The 24,034-nt window shown below is 49.9% G+C and overlaps 6 protein-coding genes across 6 annotated transcripts; 3 read left to right on the forward strand and 3 right to left on the reverse strand.

The window, feature by feature from the left end:
• Window positions 1–6,750: 6,750 nt before the first annotated feature.
• EI90DRAFT_3072919 (Pkinase-domain-containing protein) lies at window positions 6,751–8,571 on the reverse strand. The gene is made up of 8 exons (XM_039061409.1): window positions 8,198–8,571; window positions 7,947–8,103; window positions 7,747–7,873; window positions 7,473–7,643; window positions 7,253–7,419; window positions 7,061–7,202; window positions 6,957–6,993; window positions 6,751–6,908 (listed from the first exon to the last, which is right to left on the reverse strand). The coding sequence occupies exons 1-8, from the start codon at window positions 8,232–8,234 to the stop codon at window positions 6,862–6,864; spliced, it is 885 nt and encodes a 294-aa protein (XP_038912319.1). The 5' UTR covers window positions 8,235–8,571; the 3' UTR covers window positions 6,751–6,861.
• Window positions 8,572–8,981: 410 nt separating this feature from the next.
• On the reverse strand, window positions 8,982–10,305 carry EI90DRAFT_3146684 (NADP-dependent oxidoreductase domain-containing protein; the record flags this gene model as incomplete). The annotated part of the gene is made up of 9 exons (XM_039065446.1): window positions 8,982–9,138; window positions 9,210–9,259; window positions 9,327–9,443; window positions 9,504–9,570; window positions 9,621–9,744; window positions 9,806–9,886; window positions 9,960–10,051; window positions 10,104–10,197; window positions 10,251–10,305. 9 exons carry the CDS (start codon window positions 10,303–10,305, stop codon window positions 8,982–8,984), a joined length of 837 nt encoding a protein of 278 aa, XP_038912320.1.
• Window positions 10,306–11,285: 980 nt separating this feature from the next.
• Window positions 11,286–12,087, forward strand: EI90DRAFT_2999943 (uncharacterized protein). Its single transcript, XM_039056301.1, has 4 exons — window positions 11,286–11,408; window positions 11,458–11,514; window positions 11,569–11,779; window positions 11,840–12,087. The coding sequence occupies exons 1-3, from the start codon at window positions 11,322–11,324 to the stop codon at window positions 11,749–11,751; spliced, it is 327 nt and encodes a 108-aa protein (XP_038912321.1). The 5' UTR covers window positions 11,286–11,321; the 3' UTR covers window positions 11,752–11,779; window positions 11,840–12,087.
• Window positions 12,088–12,096: 9 nt separating this feature from the next.
• Window positions 12,097–13,399, reverse strand: EI90DRAFT_2143248 (uncharacterized protein). The gene is made up of 5 exons (XM_039052628.1): window positions 13,270–13,399; window positions 13,008–13,204; window positions 12,859–12,937; window positions 12,472–12,811; window positions 12,097–12,403 (listed from the first exon to the last, which is right to left on the reverse strand). The coding sequence occupies exons 2-5, from the start codon at window positions 13,177–13,179 to the stop codon at window positions 12,275–12,277; spliced, it is 720 nt and encodes a 239-aa protein (XP_038912322.1). The 5' UTR covers window positions 13,180–13,204; window positions 13,270–13,399; the 3' UTR covers window positions 12,097–12,274.
• Window positions 13,400–18,182: 4,783 nt separating this feature from the next.
• On the forward strand, window positions 18,183–20,617 carry EI90DRAFT_2143871 (kinase-like domain-containing protein). Its single transcript, XM_039052629.1, has 7 exons — window positions 18,183–18,320; window positions 18,386–18,917; window positions 18,968–19,213; window positions 19,266–19,361; window positions 19,414–19,695; window positions 19,754–20,018; window positions 20,077–20,617. Exons 1-7 carry the CDS (start codon window positions 18,298–18,300, stop codon window positions 20,274–20,276), a joined length of 1,644 nt encoding a protein of 547 aa, XP_038912323.1. The 5' UTR covers window positions 18,183–18,297; the 3' UTR covers window positions 20,277–20,617.
• Window positions 20,618–21,694: 1,077 nt separating this feature from the next.
• On the forward strand, window positions 21,695–23,805 carry EI90DRAFT_2932335 (amino acid/polyamine transporter I; the record flags this gene model as incomplete). The annotated part of the gene is made up of 9 exons (XM_039055069.1): window positions 21,695–21,819; window positions 21,879–21,926; window positions 21,982–22,183; window positions 22,244–22,394; window positions 22,465–22,602; window positions 22,658–22,986; window positions 23,057–23,413; window positions 23,502–23,552; window positions 23,617–23,805. 9 exons carry the CDS (start codon window positions 21,695–21,697, stop codon window positions 23,803–23,805), a joined length of 1,590 nt encoding a protein of 529 aa, XP_038912324.1.
• Window positions 23,806–24,034: the final 229 nt, after the last annotated feature.

Here is a 24,034-nt window from a genome sequence, read left to right on the forward strand (position 1 = left end):
CGATTGCAACGGTCCAGTGTATGCACTGACGTTGGGTAGGAATTTCGCTAGGTACTCAATGAGCCCTAGGAATCGCAGAACCTCGGTGTGGTTCTCTGGCGTTCGCCAGTTCCTTATTTTCTCTAGTTTGTCGGAATCTGCGTGGATTCCGTTTGAGTCCACTTTACACCCCAGTATGTCGAGTACAGGGGCGAATGGCTCAAATTTTCTTGGGCTTACATAGAGCTTCTCGTCCCTCAGACGAGTATATATCCACAAGAATTTCTCGTTGTGTTGCTTCACTGACGTAGTTCCAGTGAAGATGTCGTCGAACCATACGTGGACGGCTCGACCGATTTGGTCCCTTAGGATCCAAGTCAAAACGCGCTGGAACGTGGAAGGGCCGTTACAGTCCCCTTGTTGCAGCACGTTCGATATGAAAGTACCGTACGGGGTACTCATCCCCGTGTATTGTATGCAGTCCAGTTCGATACGAATCTGTTCGTACGCATCTGTCATATCGATCTTTGATCGATAAGTTACCCGAGCCATACTATCCATGATGAAACGCATGTCAGGCATGGGCGTGACATCGAGAATGGAGTTCGCGTTGTGATTTCTCGCATCGATTACAGTCCGTAAAGAACCGTCCTTCTTTGCAAGACAAAGGAGTGGAGCCGCCGTTGCGACCGCCTTGCGTTCCCACCATTGGGCTCGCTCATAACGAGCGATCTTTTCTCGAAGCTGCGGTTCAAGAGCCTGAGGGCAAGTAGCCCTTCTTTCTATATATTTTTTATTCGGATCAATCAAGTTGATCCGGTGGTTAACCTCCCTGAACGGAGGTAGGACTTCAGGGGCTGGCGCCATGACGTCTTTGAAACGTTCACGCCACCAATTCCTGAGTGGCACGAATTCAGGGTCTGTCATTGGCAGACCTTCTAAATGGGAACAGTCGGGAAGCCTGAGATTTTTCGACCTCGGGCTTGGCCAGTGATTGGGCCACTGGGAGGTATCCGCGTCTTTTTGAGCGGAGATGGCAAGGATGCGTGGCGAAGGGTTTCCAGCCTTCGCCGTATTGCGTCATGCCGTCTGTTTAGATGACAGTTCGGATCTCGGTGCACGGGGAAGTTTGGGGCGACCGCGTGCAGCAGCCCCCACTGAGGTTTTACCCCGTTCCGTCAGGACATCAAACGTCTTGATGTCGCCCGTCTTTATGTGGACGGTGTGAGTTTCGAAATTGAGGGACGCTCCGTTGGCATTCAGCCACGGAGCTCCGAGAATGGCGTCGTAGCGGTCAATGTTGACGACGTCAAAATAGTGAGTAGACGTAACCCCGTGAATGGTTACGGGAGTATTCGTGCCGTACATTATGCACGAACGACTGTTTTTGGTCCCCATCTGGAGAACCAAGGGGTTTGGCAACTCGAGCAGTGGAATGTGAATTGCTCGGACAAAATCTGGAGATAGGGCGTCTGTTTCAGCACCACTATCAAATAGGACAAAGGCGTTTACCCCGGCGATGTTAACCTCGCCGGTGAGCGTCTGCCTTAAGTCGGCGCTGCGGTTTTCAGGGTATTTACCCGCCTCTCGCGAGATTCTAAACTTCGCATCGAATATTGGCGGGATTTTCTTCAGAAGCTTGTTAGGCACTGAAGAACTCGTCACACTTTGCGTTGACGGTTTCCCCGATGAAGATTTTGGGACCGGTATAACACCGTCCCTCTTGTAGGTCTTTACTGCGTCGTCGACAAGCTCAGCTACTATCTGCTCATCAGATGGCAGTTTGTCTGCTTGCCGAGCAGACGCTAATTTAATGGAGAAGTTTTCGTCCGTGGGATCCACGAACGTCATAGCACCAACGAACATGTCGGCGTCCACTTCTACGTACTCCTCCTCTGCCTCAGCGAGGAGGTTGGGATCGTATGGGTCGTCCACGAGTTTATCGTCAAACGCCTCATCGTCGGCCATATAGTCCTGCACCTCTGCAGGATCTTCAACACCTTCCGGTTCTTCTACAGGCTCCGAGTCCTGTAGGTCTCGTTCGTCAGACTCGACCGCTATGTTGTACATGCGCGGTTTGGGCTTGTCGTGATTTGGGCAATCACATTGATAGCCTATTTTCCCGCATTTAAAACAACGCGGTTTCCCATCCTTGTCCAAGGATGGCGTCGATTTCGTCGCTGTAGACGACGTCGATTTCTCTGTTTTTGGAGCCGGCGAATAGCTCGCACGGAAGGTTGAGCGTTGTCCGCTCTTCAGAGCTGACGTGTTTCCCCCGAATGTGTTTTTGTACACTTTCTTGGCGGACGAAGAATCAGCAGCTTTTTTGGGTGCTGCTGCGGTGTTGGCTTGTTTTTGCGTCGTTTTTGACGCAGCTGGCGCTTGCGAGTCGTTACGATACGCAGAGATCGCCTTAATTGAATCGTATGCATGGTCCAAGCGGAGCACGGCGGTCCACAACTCGTCTTTCGTTGTGTAGTCCACGGAAATGTCGTGGCGCATAACCATCTCCTGACGCATTTCGCCAGGGATGGCGTTCAGGAAACGTTCATTGAACGTTGCCTGGTCAGGAGGCGTGATCATCTCCCCAGCTGCACGATACAGCTGGTTATAGAAGTGTTTGATTCCCTTCGCGGAATCGTATGAAAGCGTTTTGAACGCTTTCGTGGATGCTACTGCTGCAGACTTCTTGATGAAGGTGCAGATAAGGATCTCTAGTAGATCCCAGAATGGGGGGGTTACCCCGTTCTGCACTCCAATGCGTATATAGTGCATCAGGAGGTCTTGTGCCTCGCCTTCAACGGCGGTTGTCAAAGTGTGGACGTGAAACTCGTTGTAAGCTTCACCCTTCCACCCACACGACGACATATAGGCTAGCCAGGAGTGCAGCCAGTTGTGGAATATCTTCGAGTTATTCTCTCCAGACCATTTGATGGTCGGAGTCAGTCCCTGCATCTTCTTGAGCAGTTCTGGGCGTACATCTGCAGGCAGTGGCTGCAGGATTCGGACCTCCACACTTCGGCGTGCAGATTCAAGAAGCTGAGTCATGAACTCAGATGGATCAGGCACTACTCGTGCCGCCGGTGCTGCGTATGAACGCATGGTTGAGTCAAACAAACCGGGTCGTACAGACGAGCGGTTTGGAAAGTTGGATGAAGGCTCCCGTTTTGCTTCGGTGCCAAATAGGTCAGGAAATGGTGGGTTGGGCCAGGACGAGCCACCCTCGCCACCATCCTCGTCATCACCATCGCCACTCGGACGGCGGGGCCTTCTTCCCGAGTTAGACCTAACTTGGTCTACACGCCTCTTGCCCCCTTCTGGAGCCGCAGGCGGTTGTGAGAATCGGTGGTAGTTATCCAGCACTCGTCTGAGTGCTGTGCCGTGGGACAGTCTTTCGGGGTCTTCACCGTTTGCCCCACAACCCACGTTGTATACGAATGCTGCGTCTGCATCCAGACGGGCGTTAAAGTCAAAAGTAGATTCGCTGAGACTACGCTTAGCGAAGATAGGTCTGACCTTGGCGGGCTGTCCGCCAATGTCATCTACACGATCCTGGACGTAGATCGGGCGTTTTTTTCGTGCGTAGTAATCGTACGGAACACTGGTGGCTTCCGCGTCACCGTCTTCCTCTTGTATCGTCTCCACAGTGGCCTTCATCGGCACTGCTTTCTTTCTCCCGTGGTCGGGAGGGAAATTACGCGTTTGAGTAGCGTCAACGCTTGGTGTCTTCACCCCACTGTTCGTGGGTTGGGACGACAGAATGAACGGCGCGGGCACGAAGCCTGGCCTGAAATGGAATGGAGAAGTTCCACTCTCCCCTGTAATCGATGATCCAGCCAGTTGTCCTGGGTCGATCTCCCTACCCTTTCCTTTGGCATCAGTGGTTACTGGCGCCATCGACGGGGTAGGCGGCTTAGTTCCACTAAAGATAGGAACAAAACGTCCGTCAGATTCTTGTACCTCGACAGACGCGCGTGAACTTGTCGCCTCTGTGACGACGGCAGAGACAGTGGGGATCCCTCCAGGTATGGGGACCCCACTGATTGGTTGACCCGTTGGATTAACGGGGACTACAGGGACCTCCTGGGGCGCTTGCGCCTCCACAGCGGGTTTAGTGATTTGTTGACCCGTTTGATTAATGGGGACTACAGGGACCTCTTGGGGCGCTTGCGCCTCAACAGCGGTTTTTTTCGTCTGGTCAGAGACGACGATGGGGTTTCCACCCGTTGTTGGGTTCATTGGAGGGTTTGCAGATGGGTTATCCACCGTTGCTGCGGGTGGCTTTGGCTCGTCGCGTCGAGAGAGCGCGAGGAGAATTTCGTTAAGTTTCTCATTAAGTCTTTCCTCCACCTTAATGATGTTACGATCTAGACGAGCGATGTTGTCGCTATTCCCAGAGATCTGGGTATTCATGTTACGGACATCGCCTCTCAAGTCGGCGATGTCGTCGTCGACTTGGTCGACGCGATTTCTTAGTACTCGCACCGTTTCAGACGCGAGGGAGTGGGTTGGGGATGGAGGATGCGACGCGTGCATTGGGACGAATGCCGCGAGAGTCTCCGCTGCGAGGGCTTCAGACGTTGTGACTTCGTCAACGTCTCTCATATAGGTGGGACGCGTCTGAGACGCGTCCCTGGGCCCTTGCAGGCCCAGATCGCCACCATCACTTGAGGTGGTGTCGTCTTCCGCCCTACGGCTAGTGGAGGGGCCGGCCGTGTTGGCAGGAGCGTTGGACGTGCTCCTGGTGTTGTATCTCCACGACATCCAGAAGAGGTGTCGAGTTGTTCAACAAGTTCACGTGAGAACTTGATCGAAGTCGCGCGTTGTCAGGGGCCGACGACGCGCGCGTTGCCAAATGGGGTTTCGGCGCCGGTAACGCGGTGCCGAGAATGGAAAGAGAATAAGAGCGTAAAAAAGTGAAAGGTTATCTTACTAGTTTGGGGACGGTAATGTTCCGTTCCCCCGTTCGCCTCAGGCCTCAGTAATCCGTCTAAGTATACGCTTGATTTGGCTGTATATTGACGGGGTAGAAGTAAAGGCTAATCTGCCTTTTACAGCTACCCCGAGGGTTTATATACAATCTTATACATTCTCGGCACAAATAAATAGAGAAGCTTCCGCGACGCTAAATTAGCGTCGCGACATAATTATTACACAACACAACATCAACTGATGTTGTGGGCGGAATATAGACATGGGCCGGGGCCTCACATGTGACTAAGTAGTCACATGGTTTAACCGAGTCACTCGGTTAGGATCCGGAGAAGTCCGAATCCCCGGCAGCTGTGGGAACGTGGCTGCGTAGAATGCACATGTCACCTGTTACGGTTTAGCCGTAACCCCGAGCGGGAGCGGACTTGACGGACGTCTCACGTGTCTTCGTCTCATGTGTCTTGCCTATTTCAGTTCCGTCTCAATTCATGTAGCTTTGCGACTGCCTGTATGACTCGGATGTCTCTCTTGTTTCATCTCGCATGTGTTAGCCTGTTTTCATGTATATAAGGAGTTGACCAGTGAAGACGGATTCTTCAACTGGTCAACACAGGTCGCCAACCTGAATTGACTTCTTGTGATCTTGTGACTTGTAGCTCGTGATCTTCTTGCTCGTGACCTCGCTTCTTGTGATCTCACAACTCTCGCTCCGTCCCGCTCCGTTCTCACGCTCTTAGCGCCGAGAGGTTTGTGACATCACCAGCGTAACGGTTCTCCAGGAAAATCAACAGTTTATGCATGTTGTCATAAGAGCTAGCCTGTGTACAGACTCGTACCCAGTCGTCGTCGCTCCGTGGACGACTGGGTACGAGTCTGGCCTGTGTATATCGGTAATCATCTTTGTTTGACAAGCTAGGAGCCTTCGGCTGTGTCCTGTCTTGATACCATCTCTTTGCATGTTCTCCTCCATATTGGATAATTAATTTTGCGCTGCTAATTTCTAAATCTTCGGGGGCTTTGCGCTGTTGCCACTTGTGTGCTGTGAGATTGAACCATATTGGACTACGTGTGGAGTCTTCACGGTCTCACTGGCTATCCATTTCTATTTCATATTGTGGGTCAAATGGTAGAGGAGGGAATTTGAACAAAGATTTAAGTTTTAAGCCATGAGGGAGGAGAGAGAGAACGGACTTTTTTTTTGCAACCCGCCGTAAGTGCTAACACTCACAATCACGTTTTCATCGTGTCCTGGGCTGTTCTTCTCACAAGTTGGGTGCTATCCACGGTGGAGATGGTCGGTTTACGGTCGAAGCTCACTTTCTTATGCCTCACTCTAATGGGGCTGCTTCCAGCCTTTCTCCATTTGGTTATAGTAGACAATTCAAGGTAACGCTGATGCGCGCGCATCTGGTGTGGGAATTAACTACGGATTCGGTCGACATCATCTAACCCACCAATGCAAGTCATTGTTGAGCACAAACGGATGTGAACTTAGAATTCGCTTTCTTCCCTTCGTCACCATCTACGCTTGCACTCGATCACTGTTAGGTCTGACATGCATATGGGAGTAATATCTCCGACAGCACGCTTGCACCCTAAGGATGTCAGCCAAGGTCGCCTTGGTGGGCCAACGGAGTAACCACACAATGAGAATGTCATGAAAGGGATAGAGCCGTTACAAGCATCGGGTTGTAGCATAGTAATATAAATGCAGGAAAGGTGATAGAAAGTTAGAAACAATGCCCACCAAGCAAGAACAATGAAGTGTCAAAACAGTATGATAGAGACAAATAGAGAATCGATAATTCTTTGGTAAGGGAAGGTGGAATAGCACAAAAAACGGGAGATACGGACGGGTTGACACTGGTTACTACGGAAAATGTAGGACGGAAACACATATCGTCAAAGCAGTATACGTTCCTGTAACCTGCTGCTGGTATCATTGGCGAGCTATAATTCCATGTTACCAAACCAGGGGTGCTTCTGCGCTCGTTTAGCTTTGAATAGTCAGTTACCAGAGGAACGGGGGAGGAATTATGACATACCAGACATGCGGCTTGCAGTATCATACACGAGGAATGACTGCCAACAACCATGAAGTCAATTGATGGCCAGATTACACGCCATTCATAGCAGGATGACGACATACATGCAGCAAGTCAGCCCCAACACGATCTATTTCGTGAACAGCTTCACCCAAATCTATCCCACTCCACTGAGGGAACGTTGGTTTGAAATCGGGCAGCTGGGAAACTCCAGGCCACGTTGACTCATGAGGGGTCCCAAGAATCCTGACAGGGATAGCATGATTCAGGATATTTCGTTGAATTTTGGACCTTACTTGAAAATCTTGAAGATCTGGTCAATCTCCGAATCGCCTGGGAACAGTGGAGTGCCTGACATGACCATCTCGGCCATGATGCAGCCCACAGACCACATGTCGATTGCTGTTGAATAATGCCTCGAGCCAAGAAGAACCTCGGGGGCACGGTACCATAATGTGACAACCTGGCCGATCACAAGGTCATACAGTGGGATCGGAGAGGGGATTTGGAGCGAACCTCATGCGTATATGTCCTTAGCGGGATGCCGAATGCTCGCGCCAACCCGAAGTCCGCCAGTTTCAGGTTCCCCTCCGCATCAATAAGAAGATTTTGGGGTTTGAGGTCGCGGTGCAATATACGATGCGCGTGACAGTAGTGAAGTCCCAACAAGAGTTGCATAGTGAATTTCTGCGCGGCGAAAAAACGGGTAGGTTGTGTGGTGATTAGGGACGTTGTTGTTTGGTGGGCTGCTCATCTATGGGACGGAGCAATTGACTGTACCGGTGCTCACCTTGACGGTGGAGAGTTCAAGCATCTCATTTTGTTTTGTGAAGGCATCCATATACCGCTTCAAGTCCAGGTCAAGAAACTCGAAAACAAGATAGAGTTTTGTATCGGAATGAACGATGTTCAGTAGCCTGGAGTAAGTCGCGGTCGATCGGGATGTTCCAGATATGAGAATCAGGGATCGAGAGATATCAGTGGACATACCGAACGATATTGTCATCGTCAAGCTCTTTCAGTAACGATATCTCTCGGATTGCAGTGCTGGGTACGCCTTCATCCTCCGCTTCCAGCCGAATTTTCTTGAGTGCAACAATCTTTCCAGTATTGACATCTTTAGCTTTGTATACGACTCCGTAAGTCCCTGCGTTACGGACGCGATGTTGTAGGAGTGGAAGGAGGATGGGGGATAACGTATTGTTCAGCTGCAACCACCTGAGTGGCAGAGTAAGACGTACCCTCTCCAACCTTCTCGAGCTTAACGTAGTTCTCCATAAAGGGTCAAACGTTATACCAAAAGACACCTGGAAGGTTCAGAGTCTGGTTGGTAGGTTGATAGCCTCTAGGAAGGGCAGGACCTTAACGAGGTCTTTTTCTCAGCTTGACAGGAGACGGGAAGCGCCGAAGTAGTCAACCAACATCAATACTTTCCTTTCTGACGTTTAAATCTCAGACACAGCTTCTCGCCCCGATTCTTACCCCCCCATTCGTTCCTAATTGATGCACTCAAGCTTGTCACACGCGCCAAATATGAGAAGACGCGCCCCCTGTTATGATTTTCGCGTCTTCGAGTCGAGGGGCTTCTATGCGGAAATGCGCTACCTCATCCGCTGTCAAGTTCATCTTCTAGTTGTCAATGGTAGACTATAGCAACCTACAATTCTTACCGGGGCGCGGCGGAGTGCCCGAAGCTGTTGCGACCTCATGACCGCGGTCAACATTCCCCTTAAGGAGTCACAATTGCTAGAAATGTCAACACACTAACATGACAGGAGAAATCTCCACAAGAGAGTTAGGAAGTTGCTGATGCTCTTGCAAGCGGATTGGCTAGTTGCATACCTGATGCGTGTATTCTCAATGAACTAGGCAGTCTCGCTATAGAGATTAGCAACGCCACCTCCTGTCCGCTATCATCCCAAATCATTGGCGCATTAGCAACGACTACAGCTGCACAGCTCTGATATTCGGGTAAGGGTGCGATAAGATTCGCGCGTTCTAGTTCTTACGCAGAGATTCCGGTCCCTATGGAGCATCAACAGGATTCCAAGTCACAGCGCCTTCCCTTCCTTTGTCTAGTGCATTCAACGCTGCCATTTGCTCCTCGCTCAACTCGAAATTAAACACGCTAGCGTTTTCCACGATCCTGGATGGAGTTGCTGTTTTGGGCAATGGGATAAAGCTGCGTGTCATGCCCGACATTCAACCTGGATTTCAGGGGAAGAGAATGAATGGGGAAATTACAAATCTCACCCTCTTTGCAGTGACCATCGGATGTAGACAAGGAAAGGGGACTTTCCGACCTGCATGTTGCATATCAGCAACCAATCTCACGAGAACGAGTGGGCCAGGACTCGCCTCATTTGCTACTTGAAGTACGGTTTGGTCCTTTGCCACACCTCGCACGAGTGGAGAATATGCTTCTATCGCGATTCCGTTCACTGCACAGTATTCTGCTATAGGCTTTTGCTGACAGAACGGATGCAACTGATAATCGCCTCCTGTCAATGCACTCCTAAGATTGGCCACATAATTGATAATCATCACCTCGATTTGATTCACGCTTGGTGCAGGGAGGCCTTCATTTCTAATTTCCTCCAGATGGTGGACGCCGCTGGAACGTGCGAACTCAGATCAGTTTTCTTCCAGCACAGTCAAACATACTAGTTCGAGACGCCAACAGAACGGATTTTCCCTGCTTTCTGGGCAGCTAGGAGTGCCCTATAAGTCTCTAGTCGTTTAGTTTTTCCGGAATAAGGGTCGTGTATGAGATAGAGGTCGATATATTCTGCGTGGAAACCAGTGATGATCACTGTAGCACTCGTTGATCTCGATGGCCATGAACGTACCGAACCCAAACTTTTTCAATGATTCATCTACCATTTTGGCCGTGCTCTCGTAGCCAGCATATCTGGTGGTTATTTTGGTAGCTAAGGGCGAACGGCCGTATAATTGGAGTCATCAGCATCGTCATATCGATACTATGGCTTTCATGGAACTGACTTATAGATATGTCGTCGCGGTTAACGCCGGATTGACGGACTGCTTGGCCGACCTCCCTTTCGTTTCGATAGACAACAGCGGAATCTATGTGCCTTAATAACAGCTATCTCTATGGTTAGTATTCCGTGATGTGGAATAACATACCGGTAGCCCGCCTTCAGCGCCTCGAGGCATGACTCAAGGCAAGTGGGGCCTGTATTCTGATACACACCAAACCCCAGCATTGGTAACATGAATCCTGCTCGACTAGTTCTGTTGAGCTGACCTCTTGACCCGAGGTCATATGCTTACCTGAGGAGAGCTTCACGGCCGATTTGAGAGATAATGAAACTGGACTCGAGGCCATTTTGAGATCGATTCAAGTTGTGCACGCGCTACCTCGGTCATGTGCCTGTCGTTCCCCAATTAATTTGGTTCGGTTACCAGCTTGAAGCGCTACATACCCTTATATCGGAGGACTGTTTTAGAATAGATGAAATTCAAATAAGGTGCGAAGGCGCACTAGAAAAATGCTCAGCCTTTTCCATACAAGATAATGGCATCCTGCTTTATTTATCCCTCTAAACTACACGCGCATTATTGGGAACCACGAATGCCACCATTATCCCTAGCACCATCGGACCCCTGTCTCCCCTAATATAATGATGCGATATACGTCACCCACAGTTCGAGTTGAAGGTGCAGGGGGTGATCAGGTCTTCGTCGTCCATCCCCCAACTAATTGATCTTCGAATTCCAAAACCAGACCAGCAAGTTCTGTAACCTGCCCACAAGGGGTGGGCAGTGGATGAATATGGAACGCAACAGAAATGACAAAATGATTAATGCATCGGAGAAGCGAGCCATTTGAACTTCGCCTTCGGCACCTCGAGGTCTGGTGCGGGTTTGTTTGGAATCACAGTAGGTAGCATCTTCGGTCGTGCCTCCATTATTGACGTGATTGAGATAGAAAGTTGAAACTATGCATTCGAGGTATTCGAATACTTCTCGCCTTTCACCAATCTTTCACGGTCAAAGCCACCAAGAAATTCATATGGGCAGGGAGGGTCAGGACGAAGATGCCCATGGAAGCTAAAGCCTGGAGCGATTGGGGCAAAATCCCTCAATTTAGTTCGAAACCATTGGGAAGCTTGTAGCATGAAAAGAAATTCGGAATCGCTGCACCATCAGCTGGTGGTAAACAGCAGTCATTAAAGGTGAACAGGGACGCCACATCCCAAGTGAACGGAGCAGAAACATCGGAGATTGAGACGTTGCGTGGACGACAGATAGAACGAGGCGGTCCACTAAATTCGGCCAACTCCGCTAATCTGTTGGATTCAGAACGTGACGCTTTGAGGTACAAACGCAAATTCATCATCCATGGCTACGTCTGCAAGCAGAACCTACGAGCAACAAAACGATGAGCAGCTAGATGCACTACACTCTAAACTCAGGACTCTGCGAGGGGTGAGAGAACAACTCTTGTCAAGCGAAATGACTGCCCATTGCAGCTCAGATCACAATAGACATACATGATGACGCGGAGCGTCAGAATCGTGAGCTGGATGGGACAGTACGTATCTCTGATGCATACATATAGCTCACATGGTGCTAACTCGTTCTCCAGAGAGATTATCTCTCGTCTTTTGCTTCTGGGCTTTCCCAATCAGGCCGGAATGCCACCCGCGCTTTTGGTGGCGCTGGGGGAATCTCACAGCTCCGAATGATAGTACTGGTGGTGTCATTTTTTATTGGGTTCTGGATAACATGGAAGGCTGTCCGGTGGTTTTTCCCCTCAACTTCGTCGTAATGCCTCGAACCAGGAACACATGCATTTTGTATGATCATATCCCTTCTTCCTGAAATGCATGCTCATGCTCATGCTCATGCTTCTGAAGATAATCATGTACCTTATTGGCACCCTTAATGTATTGTTATTTGTCCAGAGAGTCCGAATTCTGGGAGCGCCGGATCCCATACTTTAGACTCTGTCCAGGCCTGAAGTGGTAGACACTTCTGATGAATCTACTTACACTCCTTGCACCACTCCGCTTCTTGAATATCCCGAGCCAAGATACCAGACCGGGGGACTATATTTGGATCATCAGTGGTGGAAGTTGATGCTCGGCACTCAATTATTAATAACATAACCCTCGGGAATTAGAATATTAACATTCTATCTCTGCAATGCATCTAATGCCCCATCCTCGACGTGCGGAACGTTTTCACCTAACCCCTTCCGCCTCGCCTTCATAGCATCCTCCATCCCCAGAATGACAAAACTACTCACAATGATCGATGAGCCAAGTATGACCTGCCCTCGTGTGTTGACCCTAGTGAAAATGAAATCCCCAAGCAAGGCGAACGGTCCTGTGAGGACTTAATCCGACAGTGACGATCAGCGGGGTGGTCTTCAGCAAGGCTATCACGTAAAGGAAGTCGGCTAATACGTTAATGATGGTCTGAGAATAGAAGGAGTGGACATGAGCACCACGTCATAGGCGCCAATAAAACGTGAAACTCTCCTCACATTTGTAACGATAGCACACCATTGTCGTCTCGTCTCCGGCAGTGCGAACGGCTCAATGCCCATTAAATGAAGTATGATACCCAAAATCCAGAGGGTTACGAGATTGTAGATACCAACGTATCCGAAGAATAATCTCATGTTGATGCGAGACTCGTCACCAACCCGAACCTTGATCAGAGTCACGTAGAGTGCATAGAAGACTGTCGACAAGAATGCCAGGAAGTCACCCAAGATGGGGTTGCGTCCGCTGGGGACTGTGGACGAGGATAAGGTCGAGGCTGTGTTTGGTGAAAGCGAGGGCCCAGAGTCAGATAGGGAGACCAATGTAACTCCAATAAAGCTTCCAAGGAGTCAGCAAGATGGGACGCGCCGTTATTAGGAGCTCACCAGGCAATCACTGTACCGAGTCGAGTGAAGGAAAAAGTCTCCACATTGAAGATCCGTCCAACGATTAGGGTAATGAGTCCTGCTCGTGAGGATATCAAATGGCGAATCCTGCAATCAGTTGCCTTCCGAGAGAGGTGTTAAGAACCAACCGCTTGTTGAAGCAAGGATAGAGCAACTGGCGACCGAAGTGAATTGCAACGAGGAATTGAAGGTCCAGCATGCTAGGAACCACAGAATGCAGAAAACCTTTGCGAGATCAGCCGTCTCCTGACGAGAAAGTTGAGACGGTGATTTTGAACTGGGGAGGAGTTGTCCGTCCATTGGGAGAGGCTGGTAGTCCGCATCACTTAGAGCCGAGACCCTGGCATCAGTTCATTGAGGGAATACCCGTGACGTATGAAAGGCACTCACGATGATTGGGATGGTGACTTTCTCTCGAAGAGCAGGGGAATTAGATAAACTGAGAATCCCGAAATACTTAGATATGTTAAACTGCTCTAAAGTTCAGACATGCAGTCAAAATAAAACATTGCAGAAGCACCAACAAGAATGGTTTCTGGAACCCATCATCGAATACATTCTGGTTGTGAACGGGGAAGACAATAAGTTCACTCGGAAGCGGAAGGCGCGAGATTGTGTACAACCTGCGTGACAAAATTTGAGGCCACCCATAGAAGCACGACCGCTAGCAAGATGAGGATGCCTTGAAAATATCTCGGAGAGGCCAGTCTACTGGCATCACTAGTGGAAGAACTACGGTGTGTGCGTCCCGGCAGGGATCCACCTGTGCCAGTAGGTGATAGCTGGGATGGACGACTGTCCATAGAGCATGCAGCTGTCGCGAACTGGAAGACTTTGAAGACTGAGAAGAGAACTTCGGTTCTTAGCTTGCGGGGGCGTGACGTAATCATTCAATTATGTACGTGAATATAATGGCGCAAGTTCGACAGGACCCTTACAGTAAATAACACAACGTGTGTCATGCATGCGCATAGTCGAGGAATAACTTTTTTTTTGGTGGGTTCCCAGTAGCTTTCGCGATACACAAACATGTATTTGGGGTTTGTGTAGGGAAGTAGGATCCCAGGGAATGGCAGGGGAATATGCCGGGGCTCCCGTCCCCGGTCACGGTCCGGTTACCCACTAAAAAACCCCGGTGCCAGTTGACCGGCAGTCATGTAGGTTTCTGCTCCAGGTAAGCAGGACCGGTTTGGCCAGTAAGGCCTCCCGGCCGTATTTCTTGCGGTTTGTTAGGGCGATATCCTGTTGGAGTTCGTCGTTGAGGCTGGCTCTCAGGGCGTTTTTTTTTATTTCTCTTAGTGTGGTTTGCGGGTGGTCGGGATTTACAACTCTTCTCGCTTTCCAAACTTGCCACGCGCATTCTAGGATTACAATTCGGTAAAGTCTAGTCTCTCCTTTCTTCGAGATTCCGTTGTTGTCTTTTAACTTAGTGATCGGGGCAGCCATCACATGATATGAGAGATGTCGAGGTTAGTGGGCCGTGTGGTTTTTCTGCGATTGCATATCGCCTTGGCGGTAGACCATGCCCATTCGCCATGGCTGAGGGGGCACTCGAATAAGATGTGAGACGTTCGAACCCTGGGATTTTCTTCCAGGAGTCACCGATTTTGAGGCAATCATGGGTCAGCTTCCAAAGGAAGTTTCGGATTTCGGGGGAGGCTTCACTGCCCAAGAATAACTTCATATCGATGCGGGATTCATCTCCTATTTGGCACTTTGAGTGTATGTCGCGTAGAAGACAGCTGATAGAATAGCGAAGAAGTCTCCGAGGAGTCTTGGACCCGGTCGGAGAAGAGGGTCTGGAGGATCAGATTCGAACAACTTCGATGAAGCTACATGATGGTTCCACGTTAAATAACCAATAATGAGAATGAAGAGACCTGCGCGACAACCTGATATTCATTACCGTTACCAGAATGTAGACGCCAAGTACTCACCGACTGTCGAAGAAATTCAGTGCAGCTTGCAACAGATGAACATTGTAGAGCTGCATTGAAAGTCCAATTAGCAAAAAACGAGAGCACGCGAAGACTTTGGCCGGATCTGCTGTGAGCTTTCGTCAGTCTTGTTGGCAAAGACTCATCCGAGGACACCCTAATTGGTCTCAGCCATTAGCAAAACAAAGCAAGAAATAGCAAGTAGCGTACTCTTCTCTATTATATACATAATATCAATGGGTCTGAATTTACGTGCAACGTACACCCGCCGAATCAGTGCCAGACGATTGATGACGACAGACCCGCCTATTCCAGGATTCTAGCTGACAATCGGACGTCAGGGTTGAAGATATGAGAGCCTTTAAAAACCGAAACTCGAAAGTTGGCTAAGCTAAGGGTCAGGGCCCGTGTAAGAGTCAATCTGGCCTGTATGGTGTCCCGACTCACCTGTATGTCGATGACAAAAAGTATTGTTCAGTGTCCCTGCTGTGCCCCGTAATGTCGGGTTGGACTAAAACGAATCTGGCGCAGAACATGACACGCTGACAGGATCCGTTGAGACTCCTAAGTCACTGTCTATGTCTCAAGGAAGCGATACGCGCCACTCTCAGTGCATTTGGCTCCACCCACCTTTTTCTTTCTCCTGCCCTGACGATCCCTACTTGTAAACTCACTGTAGACACGAGTGCTAGAGCCGTACTGTTGCGTTGTCACGCGACCGCGGGGTAACAAATATCGAGAACCAGGTCCCTGGCTCGGAAGTGCCTGTCACGATTAGGACAGCGGCCCAACTGACAAGCCATTTGGCATATGTCACTGGAATAATCTTCGCATCTGATTGCTTTCTAATGAAATAGGAGCTATCGCGCGTAACTCAGTCTCGAAATGGAGAACTAGTATTAATATTTTCACCTATCGCGCGTAACTATAACATGAAAATACAATGAGTTATGCGCAAACACAGATAGAAAAGAAATGGTATCACCTCAGTCTCGAAATGGAGAACTGAGGGAGGGAGAAAAATTACGGCGTCCAGCGTAACTTATACGACTGGAGCCAATATCGCTTAAAGCGATTGCCAGTGACAACTGGCGATATAAGACAAAGTAAATTGGGAGCGCGTGGTACCGCGACTCTGAAACAAAAAGGTATAGTCGTTGTTAGTCACGACGATATTAAGTTAAAATAAAAACTCCCCAATCCACGCTGCAGCTCGGCTGTTGTCGATGAGCGTTGATATTCCAACACTTTCAGCATAGTTCCCTTCTGTTGAGATCTGAGCACGACATCGGAGTCGTTGTTAGACATCGTGCTCTCGATCTGACCTAGCGCGTTGACTGTTATACACCCATGCAAAACAGACAAGTGGTCAAAGCGAGTAACAGAATAAAGGTGTAAGGTCGCTAAGTTACGACAAAAGCATTGGTCCCGCCCCAACGCCATGAAACCTTGTAATTATGCCCCTTCGCAGCGCCGCCTCCGAGTCAGCTGTCGACTGTTGTTTTATCAACACGTTCAATACACCACCATGGTGGGGATCAATTCAGTGTGATTTCCTACGAAGAGAAAGATAATGAACTCGTTTGAGATTTGTTTGATGTTATATAGCGGGCCATCTGTGGTGCAGGAGCCTCGATCCGGAGCATGGTTACTGCGAGGATGCGATCACGAGCTGCTCCGACATTGATGCGATAAGCAACTGGGGTGTTCGGAGGACGAGCTAGCCTCTGCCGACTGCGCGTAACTCCGCTCATTGCGACGACCTGTCTCCAGAGTTCAAGGGGGAATGCTCAGTCGCATGGTCTACAAGCTGTTCCTCTCCAGGCTGATTTGGCATGCCAGTCAGATTAGCCTAGTTTGACTACTGGCTATCTCCGGGCCGTGGTTCAATTGAATTGGGTTGCCTCTTGTTCGTCGTCGGTTATTTACACTTGTTGACTCAAACACGACTTCGCGCAATTTTGGTCTTCAGCTCTCCAGACTTTCGCAATCCTCTTGCGCTCGATGGCGTCGGTCGCATACCAAGCGCGTTACGATGTCAATGGCCCTTCTCCTTATCATGCTGTATCTGCATCTTTAGAGGAAATGTCCCCAATTAAGAAAGCTACACGCCCAACGCGTCAACGTTCAAGTTCCACTGCTCTGACATCCGTGTCATTTGTCAGGTCTGCGTCTGCGTCCGATGTAGGCTCAGCGCGCGCGGGTCCTGGCCTTTTGCGTCCTAGATTGCCTGACTTCATTGATGGGTTAAGAAAAAACTCGCTCGAAGGAGACGAAGACGTGGAAGATGGACTCCGAGAATGGGTCATCGCCGACTCTGACTCACCAGCATCCCGCCCATCTCTCGACGGGTTTAGTTCACGCTCTTCCACGTCCCCAAACAACCAATCAAGCTCCAATACATCACCTGAGATTGCCCCTCGTCGCTCATTCAAGCGTTCCGTAACCGTTCCATCACGTCCTCGCATCCCTGGTTCGTGGGGCGAGGGAGGAGATAAACCAGCTCCAAATCGCGAGGGATCTCCCTTAGACTCTGCACAAGAATCCAACGTGGGGATAACATATTGCCCATATCTTGGACACTTTCTAACATTGTCATAACATATGCAGAACAACGTGCTTCCCCCAGTTCCCAAGGCGCTCACGTCGTCGGCTATCCGTAGGCCCTATGTTACTCCAGTAGCAGCATCACGCACATACCGCTCCACTGGTGGTACTCAGCCCCAGTCATTGTTAACAAACCGTTACCTTGTTGCGGAAAATGCTTCAACACCGTCATCGAGTGGGAGCAGCCCAGGGAGCGACATCCCCCCGGTTCCCCGCCAATTGCCGCATTCCTCGTATCAATCCCGTGTCCTACCCTCATCTACCTCTGCTAGCCGCTTGGCCGTCCCCCGAACCACAGCACTTGATGGGAAGGAGTTGAATGCTTCTGTCCGCACTCACAGTTCTCACTCGGATAGTGACTTGTTTGATAGGGAGGGATCTCCCGCGCACCCTGATCACAACTATGAAAAAGAATTGCAAAACTTGCAAGATTTGGTTTTGATGTCAGACGAAGAGACATCTCAGCCGTCTCCCAACAGTGAGTGGAGGCGACATGGGGCTCCAGGTGGTTATCTGACCGTCCATGTCTCAGTCCCGACCGATACAACGATTCAGCGTCAAAAACGTAAGGAGCCTGACGCTGACGAGTCGTCGTCTTCCAGGTCATCCCCTGACGTAGCTCCGAAGATGCCAACTCCTCCATCAGGTTACCCCCCAATTCCGCCCATCCCACCCTACCGCGGGATTAAGACTCAGGCGGGTGCAGTCTCCACCGGCGAGCCTGGTCACCAGCGTTCCGTGACACACGGGGGCCAGGCGCTTGCGACCGTCCGCTCGTCCATTGAGCCTCTTTCGGGCAACTCCGTTGCCCGGATGGCCAATGGTCTTCGGTTAGTTTCTGACTCACAAAGTAATAGACTGGGTTCCTCGCGGTATGGCTATGATCGAATGGGGAAGGTCAGTCCTGTCGACATTCGCCATAAAAGGAGTCCCACAGCTCCTTCTCCCCAAACACATTCAAGCTTTGGCCCCCACAACGTTCTTGGCAAGGAGAATCGGGTCGCCAATGCCTCCCTGTGGGATGGTCGTGCTCCAAGGGATCGCGAGCGACATATGTTGGACAAGGATATCCCACCACTTCCTACGTTTATTCGTTCGGCGCCTCTCGATAAGGATCGGTTATTTGCCAAGGGTCGATGGGAAAGTGAGGGTGAACCGGGAGAACAGCGCGTCGCCCAATCTCAACCTGTGCACGAGCGAGAGCTCGAGGGTCACGATCGTGACAGGGAGCGCGAAAAGGAGCTGCGTGAACAACAGGAACGTGAACGCGAACGACTTGAGAAAGGGGAAGCCGATAAGTTGGCGGAACAGGAGGCCATTGCTGCGAAGAACACCGAGGCTGCTAAGGCCGCACCTCTGGCAGCGAGGGAACAAAAGCCTTCGAAACCTCAAGCTGGCGTCAGTGCTGACAGGCCGGCACCTCCGCCTCCTGGTGGGACATTAACTGAGCAGCGCGGCGCTCTTCAAGCAGCCCAGGCCAGACGCATTCTCTATGTGAGTGAAAGATGCTTGCAATTCCGTATTTCTGACAATTGCTATCACAGGTCCGAAAGAAGACATACACGAAGCTTCAATGTGTTGGTCGCGGCGGCTCATCGCGAGTCTATCGGGTTCTTGACGAGAACAATGATATTTATGCAATCAAGCGGGTTACTTTAGAGCGAGCCGATGCCGAAACCATACAGGGGTACCAGAATGAGATTCAGCTTTTGAATCGTTTAAATGGTCAACCTGGGATCATCAAGCTTATCGACTTCGAGAGTAATGTGAGGAAAAATACGATCATGCTGGTAGGTTCACTTTGCGCGGATGAAGATCAGTCTCTTGATGTCATGATATAAGGTCCTGGAATGTGGTGAGATAGATTTCGCTACACTGTTGGCACAACGTGTTGGCGAGAAGTTCTATCAACCTCAAGTTGCATGTGCATGGCGGCAGGTATGTAGCCTATTCGCGTTCGGCCAAACTCTTCCCTGACCGGCCTCCGCAGATGCTGCAAGCTGTGCATGTTATTCACGAGGAGAAAATTGTCCATTCTGATCTCAAACCTGCCAACTTCGTCATGGTCAAAGGTGTTCTGAAACTGATCGACTTTGGTATTGCAAAAGCTATCGCGAATGACACTACCAATATACAGCGTGATCAGCAAATTGGGACCGTAAATTACATGAGTCCCGAGGCCATAGAGGATACTCAGCGAACCGATGGGAAGAAGGTCATGAAGCTTGGACGGGCAAGTGACGTCTGGTCGTTAGGCTGCATTCTCTATCAAGTGAATAGAATTTACTGCTCAAGTGTCCCGTCGTTAGCTAATTTGGAGATTGCCATAGATGGTGTACGGGCGCCCACCCTTCCACTCTTTAGGATTATACCCGAAGATGAAGGCTATCCCGGATCCAAATCACATCATTGAGTATCCCGAGTATACAGCCCCGCTCAAGCTAGGTGGAGCAGATAAGCCTGACATCAGACTTGAGCATTTGGCGACAAAGGTGTCACAAGATGTCATCAATTCGGTGAAAATGTGCCTCGTTCGTGACCCGAAAAAGAGGGGGTCGATACCAGAGCTGCTTTCGCAGGCCTGGGTTGAAGGGAGTGGGTGTCTTCCCAAAGCTATTGATTCATCTTCACGATATTGACTACCCTGATGTAGGTACGGACCTACCTTCTGCCATACCGCTGCCGTCGACCCCTCCACAAAAGTCACCACTGCTGAGGGAAGATGAATCTATCATGACGCAAAAAAATATGCTGCAACTCCTACGATACATGCGTACGTTAGAAGGAACGAAGCCTGAGAACGATGAAGAGCTGAGCAAGGCACGTCCCGATTTTCGCATGCCTCATGGCTAGATACCGTTCTGATTCCTTTTGGTGCTGCAGGAACTCTTTGCCAACCTTAAGCAAGTTGCGCGACAACTCTGATTTATTTTGTAACACCCATATTTTATTGATTCTTACCTTGGTAAACGCCTACATGCACAAACTAATTATTCGATCATATCATGTCGTTCACTACTGCTGTTTGTCCCTCCACATTCGCGCTCCCTCACAATCACTTGTAACATCACTGTCAATTGTCTGCGATCTGCAAAGGAAACTGATTCGATTTCGCTTTCGCTCCTGGGCCTTTCACCTTGTTTTCGACATTTGCAATTCCATCCTTGCCTCATTTTTTTTTCGCAGCTGCTTTTCCTTTCTCTTTCACACCTAGTCTGTCTGACACACACATTCTCGTCTCGAAGTCACACTTGTTGTGATGCGTTAACTTTTCACATCTTTTCAATATGGACCCCCTTGAGCCCTGCCAAGTCAATAAGATTGCTCTGTCGAGCCCGCCCTCTTGCTACAGGTAATAGTGGACAGCACACAGGCCAGGTACCAGGCGTGCGTTGCTTATCTGTCCTAGTGATTATGAATGATCGATCATGACCACTATGTATGGAGTATGATCGGAGGGGTGAATGACGCTCCTGGAACGCTGTTTGAATAGTCAGCAAATCCAGAGCACCCGGAATATGGATTCGATGGATACCCTGGCCATCGTGGTACGGGGGGCAAAAGTTTGCGTGATGCGAACTCTGTTTCTCGGATGATAGCGCACCCTCCGGGCCGGCCCGGCCAGGTCCATGTGAACAACAAATTGCTACATATATTTGAGGGGGAGGATCCCTCTTTCTCATCTTCAACCAAGATGGCTACCTCTCAAGAATCGGCTTTTAAATCTCCATCTGACTCTGAGCCGACTGACCAAGACGAACTTCAACTGGTGATTCTAACCTCTCTCCTATCGAGTGCAACACGGATGGCATCGTCGTTCCAGCTAGCAGTCAATATCTGCTTGTTCAGCCATTGCTCCGCAGAGTCGTTCATCAGCCATCGCGATGTGTAACGGTAACGTCCTCCTCCTTCCGTGGGAGTCATTTTTGGCTGCGGGTATCCGGGTGTGCTTTTCACCTTCTTCACCTTATCGCCTGCATATCTATCGACTATCTGGTTGGGTCGTTACAGAAGCAGGGTGTCGACCTCCAGGAGTGAAGGTGTCGTGGTGACGAGCAGTGCCGGATTGAGATCATACCGCGAGTTACCTGATCAGATCGAAATCTGCGGAGGGAAGCCAACCGTGTGGCCCACGTCCTCTATACAATAAACCACTTCCTTCGCCTGACTTACGGTTGGGTTGGGGGAAGTGGTTCTAGTCTTCATTTACTGACCTTCCTTTTTTTTCCCGCTTCAAGAAATCCCTAGGATACAAGTCGGTGAGAGATGAAATGACCTCTCTCGCTTTTGGGGTGCGCTTCGCTCATTGCCTGTTGCAGACTCTTCATCGTACATGGCATCAGCTGGAGAGTTTTGCTGCGAGCTTTTGTGCACTTAATTTTATCGGTGGTGTTAGGTGATGACAAAACCTTATACCTTGTCGCCTCTGTCTGAGCCGTCCGACGTACGTGACAGATCCTTTTTCTTCCTCGGAGTCATTGCGGGAGGTCCTGCAGCTGTATGGTATGCGCACTTGTAACTCACTTAGAACATCGATCTCGACTTATCACTCTCTCAGGTCCTCGTACATAATCACGATGATCTTTATGTTCATCACGGCAGCTGTCCTCGCTGAGATTTGCTCTGCTCTTCCGCTCAGCGGCTCCATCTACATCTGGGCCGCCGAAGCAGCCGGACCAAAATATGCCCGTTTCGTCGCCTTCGTAGTGTCATTCTGGGCCGCTTCCGCATGGATGACCTTTGCTGCCGGGAATTGCCAAGTAAGTAATTCATTGCTATCGAAGACCGAGGTCTGATGGAGGCTGTGGTTACGACGCAAGACTACGGCCAATTTTCTATTGTCATTGCTCACTGTGTTCGAGATCAACTATCCTGGAGGCATCGACCCGACCAACATCAAATGGAGGGCCTTGGTTTGGGCTGTATCAGAGGCATTCTTCCTATTGGCTATCTCGATGAACTTCCTTCCTCGTACGTGGTTCTTTCGAAGCTGATTGGGCAAGCTGATCTCATTCGGACTCCCGCCTGATGATTACTGCAGCTCGCTGGTACTCCCGCGTGTTCAAGTTTAGCCTGGGACTAATGGCAGTCGATTTTTTGCTGAACATGATTTGGCTTCCGATTGGAGTGGTCAAGACATATGGGTTCCGTTCTGCACACGACGCCTTTCTTACGACGTGTGAGTGTTGGACTTGTTTTGCCCGCCTTCGACTTTGTCACACTTTCCTACATAGATAACGGGACCGGAGCCCCGCCTGCATGGAATTGGATTCTCTCCTTCCTCTTCACCGCTGGAACACTCACGGGCTTCGACGCGTCCGGCCATATAGCCGAAGAGACCAAAAATGCCAGCATTGTCGCTGCAAGAGGGATCCTCAGCAGTGCATTTGCTACGGGTTTCTTCAGTTTTGCAACAATCATCCTCTACTTGTTTTGCACTCCTCCGATTGAGAAGTGGTTTGAGTTTTATGCGCCTCAGCCTTTTGTTCAGGTTTATGTGCTAGCGTTGGGGAAGGGTGGTGGAGTGGTCATGACGATTATCGCGGTGTTGGGACTCATTATAGTAAGTGTCGATTTCATGGTATTCAAGTCCTCCGCCCAATGCCCACCTTATCATCATGTTTCCGCACTAGAACACGAGCATAGCCATTGTAGCCGCCTCCCGACTCATCTTCGCCATTGCCAGGGACGGTGTCCTCCCAGGATCGTGGTGGGTAGGGCGCGTCACACCAGAGGGTCAACCCCGAAATGCTGTCATTGTTATGTTTGTCTTTGGAGCCGTGTTGCTCTGTACCATTCTCCCCAGTAACGTTGCGTTTACTTCGCTCGTCTCCGCGGGGGCCGTACCCACTATCGCGGCGTATGGGCTTATTTCTCTCTTGAGACTAACGCAGACGAGAAACCATTTCAAATCGACTAAGTTCAATTTGGGAAGGTTGAAGGTTCCATTTTATCTGTCCGCAGTTCTGTTCAATGCTCTAGTTGTTGCAGTGAGTTTGGAGCCCCTTTCCACCTTTTTTTCACCTTGGGTCATCAGGGTCTTGCGTGAAATGGTGCTCAGCCTTGTTTCGTTGATAGGTCATGGTTTCGCCTTTCGTATTTCCCGTCACGGCCCAAAACCTCAACTATGTAAGTTTCGAACGTACCCATTTTGCACGCCAACAGCATGATAATGATCCCTTCACCTCTACAGGCTGGGGTGATCTTTGGCGTTGTCACCGTGATGGCTATTGCTTCTTGGTGGTTTACGCCTAGCGACCGCTGGCTTCGCTATGAGCATGTCAAAGAAATCTGGGATACGACGGACCAACCTGGTGGCATCGACCAGACCGTCGAAGCGGCCACGCAAGCTACTGAGGATCGTAAGCCTCAATTTATTTGACTGGGACATGAAGAGGTGAAATTAGGGAAACAAGAGTGAGAGAATGGTATATATGATAGACATCTGGCGTAGTTGATTTGGTTCATCCTTCCCAGAGATGGAATGATGCTGAGAGTTCGTTTTCCTTTGCGCTGACTCCATGATGTAACGATCTGTTAGCCCTTGACCTTGTTCGCTCGTGTATGGACCCATTGAACTGTGAATACGTTGTCAAATGTATCTTTCAGCA

The sequence above is a fragment of the Cantharellus anzutake genome (genome assembly GCF_015039405.1).
Source record: "Cantharellus anzutake strain C23 chromosome Unknown EI90scaffold_52, whole genome shotgun sequence".
Lineage (NCBI taxonomy): Eukaryota > Fungi > Basidiomycota > Agaricomycetes > Cantharellales > Hydnaceae > Cantharellus > Cantharellus anzutake.